General features: G+C 45.3%; 1 pseudogene and 1 gene segment (V, D, J or C); one reads left to right on the top strand and one right to left on the bottom strand.

Annotated features, from left to right (window-relative positions):
- Positions 1-6,092: 6,092 nt before the first annotated feature.
- LOC144483773 (large ribosomal subunit protein uL13 pseudogene) lies at positions 6,093-6,741 on the bottom strand (annotated as a pseudogene).
- Positions 6,736-7,128, top strand: LOC144483741 (T cell receptor alpha variable 9-1-like). The segment is given in 1 exon segment: positions 6,736-7,128. A coding segment is annotated over 1 exon segment (393 nt).
- The last annotated feature ends 6,966 nt before the right edge of the window (positions 7,129-14,094 follow it).

The following is a 14,094-nucleotide window of genomic DNA, read 5'->3' as shown; positions in this document are numbered from 1 at the left end:
CATTTATTTATTATGCATCTCCTGATTCTGAATTGAATATCTCTGACATATGCAGCATTGAATTGCAAATATGACTGACCAACAAAACAGATCGAGTCACTGGTTAATGCACACCCCATGATGCTCATTTGAGATTGACCACAGTCAGTTTATAAACAAAATCAAATATCTTTAATGGGAAGAGATTTAAGAATGACCAGTTAGTTTATTCTGGGTGTGAAATATTCTGGTGCCTAAATCCCATTCATCTATAGGAAAGTCCAGTAGATCCGCACTGAGCCTCGATTTCCTCATCACCATGAATGGTTTTCCCTATATCTTTATTATGAAAACCGATTTTAAAAAGATGTTTCTGTGCAATGTGCACCAATTCCTCTAGTTCAGTTACAGTATCACTTGTGTCTGTCTTTATGAGCACACACTACTATTAGATATGTTTCAGATGGTGATTAACCATGTTGGTCTACATCTATAAACCCATGCATCGAACAAGTTGCTAATATATGCACGGTGTCAAAATACCAACATCTCTTTCCTGCAACTAAATCTAAAAATGCAGCATTTTTGATTTTCCTGAAAGCATTTGAGACCGAGGTCAAAACAAACATAATATGGCAACATCGAGAATTGGATAATGTTCAGCAAATAACCAAAATCATGCATACTTCCTGAAATGCTAAAGTTTCTGTCTGGTTTTGAACCAGGGACTTCTCACGCATTAGGCACACATGATAACCACTACACTACAGAAACTACCAGCAGTTCGGTGTAGCCAATCGACTTGTCTGCAAGGTTCAACTCTGCTGTGTTGCTGCAGGTTCTCATGGTTAGACTATCCACCAGTATCTATTACAAGCCCACCAACTCCCACAACTATCTTGACTGCAGTTCTTCACACCCCACATCCTGAAAGGACTCCATCCCATTCTCTTCATTCTTTTGCCTCCGCCGCATCTGTTCTGATGATGCCACTTTCCTAAATAGCGTTGCAGATATGTCTTTCTTCTTCAACAGTTGAGGTTTTCCACCCACTGTTGTTGACAGGGCTCTTGACCATGTCCGACCCATCCCCCGAGCCACTGCTCTCACTCCCTCCCCTCCCTCCCAGAACCAGGATAGGGTTCCCCTTGTCTTCACTTTTCACCTGACCAACCTCCGCATTCAAAGGATCATCCTCTGCCATTGCTGCCAATTCCAGGATGATGCCATACCCAACACATCTTCCCTTTAACCCCCCCTCCCCCCCCCCGCCACTCCACCACCAGCATTCCACAAGGATCGTCCTCTCTGGGATACCCTGGTCCACTCCTCCATCCCACCCAAACTCCTATCCCCTACCCATGGCACCTTCCCATGCAATAGTAGAAGGTGCAACACCTGCCACTTTACCTCCTCCTTGTTCACCTCCCGGGTCCTAAACACCCTTTCAGGTGAAGCAGTGCTTCACATGCACCTTCTTCAACCTGGTCTATTCAATTCGCTGCTCCCAATCCAGTCTACTCTACATCGGAGAGACCAAACACAAATTGGGTGACCGCTTTGTTGAACATCTTCAGTCTGTCTGCAAGCAGGACCCAGAGCTTCCTGTCACTTACCCCTTCAACACACCACCCTGCTCTCCTGCCCACATGTCCGTCCTTGGCCTTTTGCAATGTTCTAGTGAACCCCAATGCAAATTGGACGAACAGAACCTCATCTTCCGATTGGGCACTTTACAGCCTTCCAGACTGAACATTGAGTTCAACAACTTCAGACCATGATTCTCCCCTCCACCTTCACCCCATTTCCATTTATTTTATTTCATTTTGTTTCTTCTTTTCATCTCATTCATCCATTTTATCATAATTCTTTGTCACTTCCATTTTTCAACTTCTTCATTCCTGCTCTCCTTCTCGCCCGCACCCGCCCCCTCCCCCCCCCGCCCCCCCCCCCCCCCCCGGACCAACCGCACCCCCCCTCCTCCCCCCCACCAACCCCCCTCCATTCAGGGCAAACCATCTGTACCTCTGCTCTACCATTCTGATTAACACTTTTCACACCTCTCTCAGCCTTCTACATTCTCCTTTTCATTCCCTTTGTCCAATTACAGCAACCCCCTTCCACCCTCATAATATAAATCTTGTCTGATTTTCTTTGCCCTTAGCTCTGATGAAGGGTCATCCAAACTCGAAACGTTGGCTAGTTACTCAATATTTGTTTCGTTATTCAATATTAAATATGAATACATGCATTTAATACACACATCTTCATTCTGAGTTGACTATCTCGGGAATATGTAACATTGAATTGCAAACATGACTGACCAATAAAAGAAATCGAGTCACTGGGTAGTACACATCCCATGGTGCTTATTTGAGACAGTCAGCTTTTAAACAACATCAAATATCTTTAAAGGGAAAAGATTTAATAATGATCTGCTGGTTATACTTCATCCCTCTTTATTCTGCGTGTGAAACATTCTGGCGCCTAAATCCCGTTCATCTACAGAAAAGTCCAGCAGATCTACACTGAGTTTCGATTTACTCATCTGCCTGAGTGATTTTTTCCCATTTCTTTATTATGAAGAACAATTTTAAGAATATGCTTCCGGGAAATGTGTGCCATTTCCTCCAGTTCATTCACAGTTTCACTTGTGTCTGTCTTTATGAGCACACACTACTATTACACATGTTTCAGATGATGATTAACTATGTTAGTCTGCATTTGTAAAACCATTATATTCTGTTATGGACTGAACAAGTTGCTAATATGCGCACAGTGTCAAAATACACACATTTATTTCCTCATTGCGTCTTAAAATACAGCATTTCTGATTTTGCTGAAAGCATTTGTGGCCGAGTTCAGAGCAAAGATAACATGGTTACAACATGGAGAATCGGATAATGTTCAGCAACAACTGCCATGCAAAACTTCCCTCACGCTAAATGAAGAACTATAATTAGTGTTTCTGCCCGGGGACCTTTCGCGTGTGAGGCGAACGTGATAACCACTACACTACAGGGACAACTGATAGTATAACGCCTACAATGTGCAACTCCATTGTGTTGCTGCAGGTTTGAATGGTTATACTGAGAGCCCATGTCACTCAATACAAGACAAAAGCCGTTTCTTTCAACCTGATTTCTCAACTGTGGTGATATAAACAGGGCCTAGTTTTAAGGCTGATAAAATTGGATATCCTAAATTAAAGAATTGGGCAGATTGAAATCAAACACAGTCAAACCGCAGGCAGGCCAATTGTACAATACACAAATGTGTCTGGGCCTGACCCATCAACCACCCATCAAAGGTCGTTACACTCTACTTGAGACTTAGCAGGAGATCATGGCACCTCATTGAAATGCATCGGTCTATTGTTAGAAGCCCAGATCGGGCCAGACTTTCTGTCACCAAGAGATCCTGTAGAAACCTTACCTGATAACAAGTTTAACAACATGGAGATGGACACCTGGGGGCGGACCCTGGTGTCCTGTCAGGCAGACATCAAGAAACCCACTGGGTATTGGAACCCCCTCCTGGGACCTCATTGGCCAGAAGCCAGAGAAGTTTCTGGAAAGGCAAGCAGGCTGGGGATAAAGGGACACACTCAGAGGCACACAGCAGCGAAGACTCGACAGGGGAGACAGCCGTGACCATTCAGAAGACTGACCAGACAAGGAAGGGAGGAAGAAGCGGCCATCGAGACTCACCTTCGTGACAACAGACCAGAGGGACTCAGAGAATCGGGCCTGCAGTTTAACCAAGCCATCTTTACGGGTAGTATACTTGAATCTGGGGTATCCTCTTGTTTTATGTGGGTAATTTAAGGGTTAATAGTGTTATTTAATAAACTTGTTGAATCTTTACTTGTGTTTGTCCTTTGTCCACCTTGCAAATAAGGGCACCGGGGTAAAACCTTGGAGTAAGTAAACTGGTTGAAAGTATCTGAGATTAACAGGTACAACACAACTTATCTTGAACTTCAACATTTAAAAGTGGTCGTCCAGCAAATATCTGAGGAGCAATGGTTTCTGCTCAATCATTAATGCATCATTCTCATCTTCCTTCGAATAATTTTAACCAGTTCTACCCAGTACTTGTTTGCTGTTCAATGTTTTATATTAATATATTTTTATTAATTACATATCTCCTCATTCTGAATGAAATATCTCTGAAATATACAATATTGAATTGCAAACATGACTGACCAACAAAAGAAATCGAGTCACTGGGTAATACACATCCCGTGGTGCTTATTTGAGACAGTCAGCTTTTAAACAAAATCAGATATCTTTAAAGGGAAGAGATTTAAGAATGATTTGTTAGTTATACTTGATCCCTCTTTACTTTGTGTGTGAAATATTCTGGCGCATAAATCTCGTCCATCTGTAGGAAGTCCAGCAGATCCGCACTGATCCTCGATTTCCTCATCTGTCTGAGGGGCTTTTCCTAATTCTTTACTCTGAAGAAAGATGTTAAAAAGATGGTTCTGCGCAATGTGCGCCATTTCCTCTATTTCCGTTACAGTTTCACGTATGTCTGTCTTTATAAGCACACAATACTGTCAGACATGTTTCAGATGGTGATTAACTTTGTTAGTCTGCATCAATAAAGCCATTAAATTCTGTTGTGGACTGAACGAGTTGCTGACATGAGCACGGTGTCAAAACAGGAACATCTATTTCCTCTCATTGCGTCATAAAAATACAAGATCTCTGATTTTGCTGAAAGATTTTGAGGTCAGACCAAAGATAATATGACTTTAATATCGAGTGTCGGATAATGTTCAGTAACAAATTTAAATAATGTAAACTTCCCTCACTCTTAATGAACAAATATTAATAACATTCCGGCATAGCTTTGAACTGGGGACCCTTCGCGTGTGAGGTGAATGCAATCACCATTACACTACAGAAACTGCTGGCTTCTATAACACCCAATGGGACTCTCTTGACATGTTGCAACACTCATTGGGACTGCTGTAAACATATTGATCCAAGAATGATTGAAAATGGTTGACAATGGCAGGCAACAATAAGAGCCCCTTCGACCCACAATGCCCATTCCAATTATTTGATTACGAGCTACCAAACTGACGTGTCGGTGTGGGCTTGGTGGGCCGAAGGGCCTGTTCCTGTGCTGCAATGTCCTTTGTTCTCATTTCAATTTCCTCCTCTCATTCCATGAAGCTGATTTTTCTCCCTTTCAAGTCATTGTCCAATCCCCATTTGAAGAAGGAGTTTCTGCGGAATCCATGTACATACAGTTTGCTTTAAGTAACAACGTTTCCTTGACCCAATGGCATGAAGTATTGGATATAACTTCCCGATATAGCTTTCAATGTAGACATATATTTATTTATGTAGTTGATTTCATATCGAATTTACAGAGCGAATTTAATCGGATGAAGCATCTCCTCATTATTTCTGAATTATATATAATATAACTAATTAACTCCACAACTTTCCACAGAATGTGGAATATAACCGAAGAGAATGAATCACCTGTGCCCGAAGCAGTCTGCTTGTGTTGTCTCCTGTGTCCCGAACATTTGATCCAATAACATTGAGAATGGGTGGGGAATCTGTCTTACCTACGCTGACCTCACACGAGATCTACCTAAAGAAATATACTGACATTGAGTTGGAAGGAAAGAGAGTTAAACCGAGAAAGAGACAGAATGACTGATAATGTGACAGAGAGCAAGAGGATGAGAAAGACGCACTCAGCCTGGGCTACAATTTGATTGGAGAAAGCCAGCTGCACTTCGTCGTCAACTAACAGTGATTGGTCCAAAGCGAACGTCATCTCAGAGAGAATAGCCAATCGCAGCACTGAGAAACGCCCTCCAGTTTCCCAATAATGGCAGTTGCCTCTGATCTAAGTTGACTCTGTGATATCAGACTAGAAGCAGCAACATAGTTTAAACAGTGTCGCTGTTTACTGTCCAATCAGGAACCATGTGTTCCCTGTGTGCTTTACTGATAATAATGGTCATGCTGCCCGGTGAGTCTGAGCTCAAATCCTCAGTGTGTGTATCCATCGGTTATATTCACTCAGATTTCTCACACATTCTATATGTTATTACAGGAACCATTTTTTTCTGGAGCTTTTATTGTCAATGTCTCCGAGTGAATATATTAAACAAAAACACCATATTGTTTCAGAACTGCAGTGTACTTGGCAATTTTGCTTTCAACATTCTTCTCAGCTATTTTCTTCAGTTTTAAAACTTTCTTCTTTTTCTCATGGTAAAGCTTGGCTTTTTCTTTTCGCTTCTCTTCAAGCGTGGCTGTAACTGCCTGGTATTTCCAACCAACCTCATGAGCAAGGCGACCAAGGAGAGCAAACTTACGAGTTGGCTTCAAACGTACAATCTTCAGGGCTGCTGGCACAACCATACGTTTCCTCTTATCGAACGGAGGAGGGATCCCATCGAAGACCTTCAGTCTGTCCAAAGCAGCTTGACCTCTCTTTGTCTTATGGGGCAACATACCTCTTACAGTTCTCCAGAAGATCCGGCTTGGTGCTCTGAAGTGATATGGGCCACGAGAGGGGTTAGTATTCATCCTCTTGCGCAAAAAAGCAAGATACTTAAGTTTATTTCGGTAGAAGTTGCCAGAGATGTTAATCCCTTCACACCTCACCACCACCACTTTGTGGCCTATTAAGACCTGTTTAGCCACGATGGCAGCCAGCCGGCCCAGGAGATGGCCCCGGCCATCCAGGAGCAGCACCTTGTTGAAGCCGTCCGCCATGGCGAGCAAAGGCCAAGATTCAGTTTTCCAGGACCTGCCCGAATTCACAGTCCAGGAAGGACAGACGGTAATATTGAACTGCAATTACACAACAAAATACACTGGCGAGGCTCTCTTCTGGTACATTCAATATCCCGGGGAAGCTCCGAGATATTTCCTGAAGAAATACGGCAAGGGACAAGGGGATAAGTCTCCAGATTTTCCTGACCGGTTTTCGGCTGAATTGGACCAAGACAAGAGAACAGTTTCTTTAACAATCACCGGGGTCCATGTCTCTGACTCTGCCGTGTATTTCTGTGCGCTGAGCCTCACACTGCTACAGAGGCACAGTCAGCCCGTACAAAAACCGGCAAATGCACTCTCACCTCCTCTTACTGAATCAGATCTGTGAACTGGATTGTGGATTTATAATTGAACCCAAATCATATAAAGACCAGCTTGGCAGAATTCTTCCTTTCTGCGCTACACAATGAGTCATTATATATCAAAGCTCTCTTTATATCGGCGGCGAGGATTTTTTCATTTTCAGCGAGCAGCTCTTAATGGAAAACTCCAACCATGATAACACAACTGTTTCAACTATTACCCATTACATACACGTCCAATTTAAAGATTGACGCTGTTAATGAAGCCATATTGAGTTTAATACAACTCTAATTATTCTCTACCCCACAGAGCAGTGGTTATGCAGTCGCTGGATTTATTTAGAACAGATGTTAATAGATTTGTGGATATTAAGAGTAAAATGGGACTTCGGGTAGTGCAGGAAGGTGGTGAGAGATAGGCAGGTAGACAGAAGGGACATGTTCCAAAGGCAAAGTGGCCACTGCTGGTCTTTCATCGACCCAGCTCACTGACGTCACAAGCTGCGTGTTGATTGGATGAAATATGGGACAAAGGAGCAGTGAACCGATTGGTTGTCACCTGTCGCTCTGTCAGGAATAGACCAATCAGGTTGCCGGACCGGATGACACTCCACATCTCCTGAACTCTGACCTAAAACGATTGAGCTCAAACTCACTGAGTTCAGATCCAGCATCAGCTCTGTGAACATGTTGGGACCTTTTACTCATTCTTCACAGCTACTGGTCTCCTAACTGGTAGCTCCCAAGTTGCACAATTATCTGTTGTTAATGTTACTCACAGAGTATTTTTACTTTTAACCGTGTGCTTTCTGCATCTACAATATATTCTGTTAATTTGATAATCTTGGTTGTAATAAAATGATAACAAAATGTTCTCTATTTCTGAAATAGGATAGATATTCCTGCTGCAGACTCGGTCGCACAGGAGCCGGTTACAGCGACACAGTTCGAAGGCGACTCTGTGATCATCAATTTCAGCTATTCCACCACTGCTACTTTCTACTCATTGCAACTATACCGTGAGAATCGGGACAAAGCTCCCTCGCTCTTGAGCTAGATTCCACTTGTTGGGGAAGCTGTCAGAGCAGAGGGTATGGGAATTCGATTTTCTTCATCTTTAGACACTTGAAAAAATGAGGGGAATTTGACTATCCGTCAGCTGCGGCTGACTGACAGAGCGATGTATTTCTGGAGACTGAGATGTACAGTGACAGGAAGCTGAGGGACCCTCGTACAAAAACACTGCCGCAATGTGACAGGGTGTGTGGGATAGGGGCAGGGTGGGGAGAAACCTAGTCTTTCTAACCTATCAGCAGAATGTGCTGGTTTCAAATAAATGTCAATAAATTCCAAGCCGAGAGTAACAGATTTGGGGAAGTTTTCCGCTATTCCATTTACATCAAACACATTTCGGACATAATCCAAACTGTCTGAGAGAATTTACATAATTTTGTAAAATTTGCAATATAGACATGGGCATGGTCTGAGACCAGTCACAACCGGCAGCGTCTCTAATGGTTTACAAGGCAAGTAAAGTTGAAGGAAGGAGACAACCCGAGTGTAATAGAAACAGGCACCGGATCCAGTGAAATCAGGACAGACACATGGGCTCAGTGTAGTAATAGCTGAGACACTAGTTTGTGCCCTGTGAGAAGAGGCATGGTCTGGACAGTTGTTAGCCAAGGAATGGCCTTGTGTAATCGAAACAAGGAGATTATCTAATAAAATAATACATGAAACATAGTTTAATGCTACAATAGCAAAAAAGAGCATAAAGTATTATAAGTAGAGATAAAGTTCAGTACAGCACTTGCGTCTTGGAAGTGCAGCAGAGAGGGAGAGATTCGCGAGAGGAGTGCTGCGGGTAAGCGCTGTTATTTTTAACTTACTTTTTCGCGGGTTTTTTCTTTAAAAATATCTAAACCCGGAAGTGGTCGCGCAGGGAGGTCTGGGAGAGAGAGATTTTTTTTTCCCCAATAAATTGGAACAGAGAGGAATCCCGATACTCTACATTTGTAGAGTATCCCACCCTCCCTCCTCCTCTAACCTAAAAAAAAAGACCCAGTGAGAGCAGGACTTTGGAGAAAACAGGAGGAGGAAAGGTAAGTTTAAAATTTTCATTCACTTTTTTTTCCCCTGTGTGTTTAAAGGGGCAATTATGAGTGTGAGGCCAGTATGTTGTTCCCAATGTAGGATGTGGGAGGTCCTGGAGGCTCCTAGCCTCCCGGACGACCATATCTGTGCTGGGTGTGTTGAGCTGCGGTTCCTAAGGGACCATGTTAGGGAACTGGAATTGCAGCTCGAGGACCTTCGCCGGGTTAGGGATAGTGAGGAGGTCATTGACAGGAGCTATCGGCAGGTGGTCACACCGGGACCACGGGAGGAGGGTAACTGGGTAACAGTGAGGAAGGAGAAAGCTCAGTTGATGGTGAGCACCCCGGTGGATGTGCCCCTTAATAATAAGTACTCCTGTCTGAGTACTACTGGGGTGGACAGCCCACCTGGGGGAAGCAGCGGTGGCAGTGTCTCTGGAGCTGAGCCTGGCCCAGTAGTGCAAAAGGGTAAGGAAAGGAGGGTAGTGCTAATTGGGGACTCTACGGTGAGGGGGTCATATAGGCGTTTTTGCGGACACAGACGGGACTCTCGGATGGTGGTTTGCCTCCCTGGTGCAGGGGTCCGGGATGTCTCTGGTCGAGTCCCAGAAATCCTGAAGGGGGAGGGAGAGGAGCCGAAGGTCGTGATGCATATAGGTACTGCTGACATAGGTAGGAAGAGGGAAGGGGTCATGAAAAGAGAATATAGGGAGTTAGGTAGACAGCTGAGAAAGAGGAATGCAAAGGTAGTAATCTCGGGATTGCTGCCTGTGCCGCGGGAGAGTGAGAACAGGAATCGGTGGAGAATGAATGCGTGGCTGAGGGACTGGAGCAAGGGACAAGGATTTGGGTACTTGGATCATTGGGACCTCTTTAGGGGCAGGTGTGACCTGTTTAAAAAAGACGGGTGGCACTTGAATCCCAGGGGGACCAATATCCTGGCGGGAAGGTTGGCTAAGGCTACTGGAGAGACTTTAAACTAGAAAGGTTGGGGGGAGGGAATCGAAATGAGGGGACTGAGAGCGAGGAGGTTAGCTCGCAAATAGATAAGGAATGTAAACAGGGTAAGAGGGAGGTTAGACGAGTGATGGAGAAGGGAAGTGCTCAGGCTGAAGGTCTGAGATGTGTCTATTTTAATGCCAGGAGTGTAGTGAATAAAGTGGATGAGCTTAGAGCGTGGATTGCTGCTTCGAATTGTGATGTGGTGGCCATTACGGAGACTTGGATGTCTCAGGGACAGGACTGGGTGCTTCAGGTGCCGGGTTTTAGATGTTTCAGGAAGGACAGGGAGGGAGGCAAGAGAGGGGGGGGAGTGGCACTGTTGATCAGGGATAGTGTCACGGCTGTAGAGAAGGTGGACGCCGTGGAGGGATTGACTACGGAGTCTCTGTGGGTGGAGGTTAGGAACAGGAAGGGGTCGGTAACGTTGCTGGGTGTTTTCTATAGGCCGCCCAATAGTAACAGAGATGTTGAGGAGCAGATGGGGAAACAGATCCTGGAGAGATGTAGGAATAACAGAGTTGTCGTGATGGGAGATTTTAATTTCCCAAACATAGATTGGAATATCCCTAGGGCTAGGGGTTTGGATGGAGAGGAGTTTGTTAGGTGTGTCCAGGAGAGTTTCCTGACACAGTATGTGGATAAGCCTACTAGAGGAGAGGCTGTACTTGATCTGGTGCTGGCTAATGAACCTGGACAGGTGGAGGATCTCTCGGTGGGTGAGCATCTTGGGGATAGCGATCATAATTCTATCTCCTTCACGATAGCATTGGAAAGAGATAGGATCAGGCAGGCTAGGAAAGTGTTTCTCTGGAGTAAAGGGAAATACAGTGTCATCAGGGAGGAAATTAGACGGGTAAATTGGAAGGAGGCATTCTTGGGGAAAAGTACCGAAGGAAAGTGGAGGATTTTCAAGGAATGTTTGTCTGGAGCTCTGCATGACAACGTTCCGATGAGACAGGGGGGTGTTGGTAGGGTACGGGAACCGTGGTGCACGAAGGTTGTGATGAACCTGGTGAATAAGAAAAGAGAGGCGTACAGAAGGTTCAGAGAGCTAGGAGGTGTTCAGGATTTAGAGGAGTATACGGGATGTAGGAGGAGCTTAAGAAGGAAATTAGGAGAGCGAGAAGGGGTCATGAGAAGACCTTGGCGGGTAAGATTAAGGAGAATCCCAAGGCTTTCTACAAATATGTCAAGAGTAAAAGGATGAGATGTGAAGGCATAGGACCCTTAAAAGGTGAAGGGGGAAAAGTTTGTGCGGAACCGTTAGAAATGGCGGAGCTGCTTAATGAATACTTTACCTCGGTATTCACGGTGGAAAGGGATCTGGGTGGTTGTACTGCTGGTTTGCGGTGGACAGAAAGGATCGAGCATGTGGACATAAAGAAAGAGGATGTGTTGGAACTATTGAATGGCATCAAGGTTGGTAAGTCGCCGGGACCGGATGGGATGTACCCCAGGTTACTGTGGGAGGCAAGGGAGGAGATTGCGGAGCCTTTGGCGATGATCTTTGCATCGTCGATGGAGACGGGAGAGGTTCCGGAGGATTGGAGGATTGCAGATGTGGTCCCTATATTCAAGAAAGGGAACAGGGACAGCCCGGGAAATTACCGACCGGTGAGTCTAACCTCAGTGGTTGGTAAGTTGATGGAGAGGATCCTGAGAGACAGGATTTATGATCATCTAGAGAAGTTTAGTATGATCAAAAGTAGTCAGCACGGCTTTGTCAAGGGCAGGTCGTGCCTTACGAGCCTGGTTGAGTTCTTTGAAAATGTGACCAAACACATTGACGAAGGAAGAGCGGTGGATGTGGTCTATATGGACTTCAGCAAGGCGTTCGATAAGGTCCCCCATGCAAGACTTCTTGAGAAAGTGAGAGGGCATGGGATCCAAGGGGCTGTTGCCTTGTGGATCCAGAACTGGCTTGCCTGCAGAAGGCAGAGAGTGGCTGTGGAGGGGTCTTTCTCTGCATGGAGGTCAGTGACCAGTGGAGTGCCCCAGGGATCTGTTCTGGGACCCTTGCTGTTTGTCATTTTCATAAATGACCTGGATGAGGAAGTGGAGGGATGGGTTGGTAAGTTTGCTGACGACACCAAGGTAGGTGGTGTTGTGGATAGTTTGGAGGGATGTCAGAAGTTGCAGCGAGACATAGATAGAATGCAAGACTGGGCGGAGAAGTGGCAGATGGACTTCAACCCGGATAAGTGTGTGGTGATCCATTTTGGCAGATCCAATGGGATGAAGCAGCAGTATAATATGAAGGGTACCATTCTTAGCAGTGTAGAGGATCAGAAGGACCTTGGGGTCCGGGTCCATAGGACTCTTAAATCGGCCTCGCAAGTGGAGGATGCGGTCAAGAAGGCGTACGGCGTACTGGCCTTCATTAATCGAGGGATTGAGTTTAGGAGTCGGGAGATAATGCTGCAGCTTTATAGGACCCTGGTTAGACCCCACTTGGAGTACTGCGCGCAGTTCTGGTCACCTCATTACAGGAAAGATGTTGAAGCCATTGAAAGGGTGCAGAGGAGATTTACAAGGATGTTGCCTGGATTGGGGGGCATGCCTTATGAGGATAGGTTGAGGGAGCTTGGTCTCTTCTCCCTGGAGAGACGAAGGATGAGAGGTGACCTGATAGAGGTTTACAAGATGTTGAGAGGTCTGGATAGGGTAGACTCTCAGAGGCTATTTCCAAGGGCTGAAATGGTTGCTACGAGAGGACACAGGTTTAAGGTGCTGGGGGGTAGGTACAGAGGAGATGTCAGGGGTAAGTTTTTCACTCAGAGGGTGGTGGGTGAGTGGAATCGGCTGACGTCGGTGGTGGTGGAGGCAAACTCGTTGGGGTCTTTTAAGAGACTTCTGGATGAGTACATGGGATTTAATGGGATTGAGGGCTATAGATAGGCCTAGAGGTGGGGATGTGATCGGCGCAACTTGTGGGCCGAAGGGCCTGTTTGTGCTGTGGCTTTCTATGTTCTATGTTATACCGAACAACGCAATTATTTAGTGACAAGACAGCTTTGGTGTAATCTTTTGAATTTCTTGCAAAAGTAATTCCTGAACAATAATGTTCTGAACTGAACTGAACATCACGGGGAGAAAGTCTGAACTCTACCACAAGGTGGCAGCAAACGCTCAGAATCTGCTGACATCGCAGCGCAATGTTTGGTGAATATTTTCATGTTATTTCACACTGAAGGACAATTAACACGTTTCATTTCATTCTCATCATTTTCACCTGACGTAACCCGTCTCTATTGCGGATGATATTTTAAACCGAGTGTTACTTTCCTTTTAACACATTTCACTGCATCGACAGAGCTAGTTTCAGGAAAGCGGCAGGAGTTTGTGTTGTTAATGGTGGGCAGCTAATGTTGCAACCACGCAGTAAATGTAATAACCATGTAAAATCCCACCGTTTCTGGTGGGATTTCTGCTGATTGATCTTGGGGTGTGAGCGCGCAGGAAACTATTGATGTGCCAGTGTGTGTGACCGGCTGTTATAAACAGCCCTCAGCAAAAACGGGCTGTGACCCAGAAACATGTGGCCGTTTTTGTACGAGGGCTAAACGCGTTCCCATCACTGCGAGACTCTGTGCACGGTAATAGACCGCGGTGTCAGACAGCCGCACATCCGCGATTGTCAATCGGTACAACTTGTTTGACTGTTGGACTCTGTCAGAAAACCAGTTCTGAGCGAAATCTGCTTTGAAATCAGAACTGCCGCCAGTGTCCCTGCGGACTGCAAACTCGGGCTGTCTGCCTGGGTACTGACGGTACCAGAATCAATAATCGGTATTGTCGGTAAAGGTGCAGCTTAAAGTGACATATGTTTCCTCTGGCGGTGTGAGTGAGGAATCCCGCTGAGTAACAGAATCTCCATCGCTCTGATCTGGAACACAT

Source organism: Mustelus asterias, unplaced genomic scaffold (assembly GCF_964213995.1).
Source record: "Mustelus asterias unplaced genomic scaffold, sMusAst1.hap1.1 HAP1_SCAFFOLD_77, whole genome shotgun sequence".
NCBI classification, from domain to species: Eukaryota; Metazoa; Chordata; class Chondrichthyes; order Carcharhiniformes; family Triakidae; genus Mustelus; species Mustelus asterias.
The sequence above is the reverse complement of the archived record's forward strand: the minus strand, read 5'-3'. Positions and strand labels throughout refer to the sequence as shown.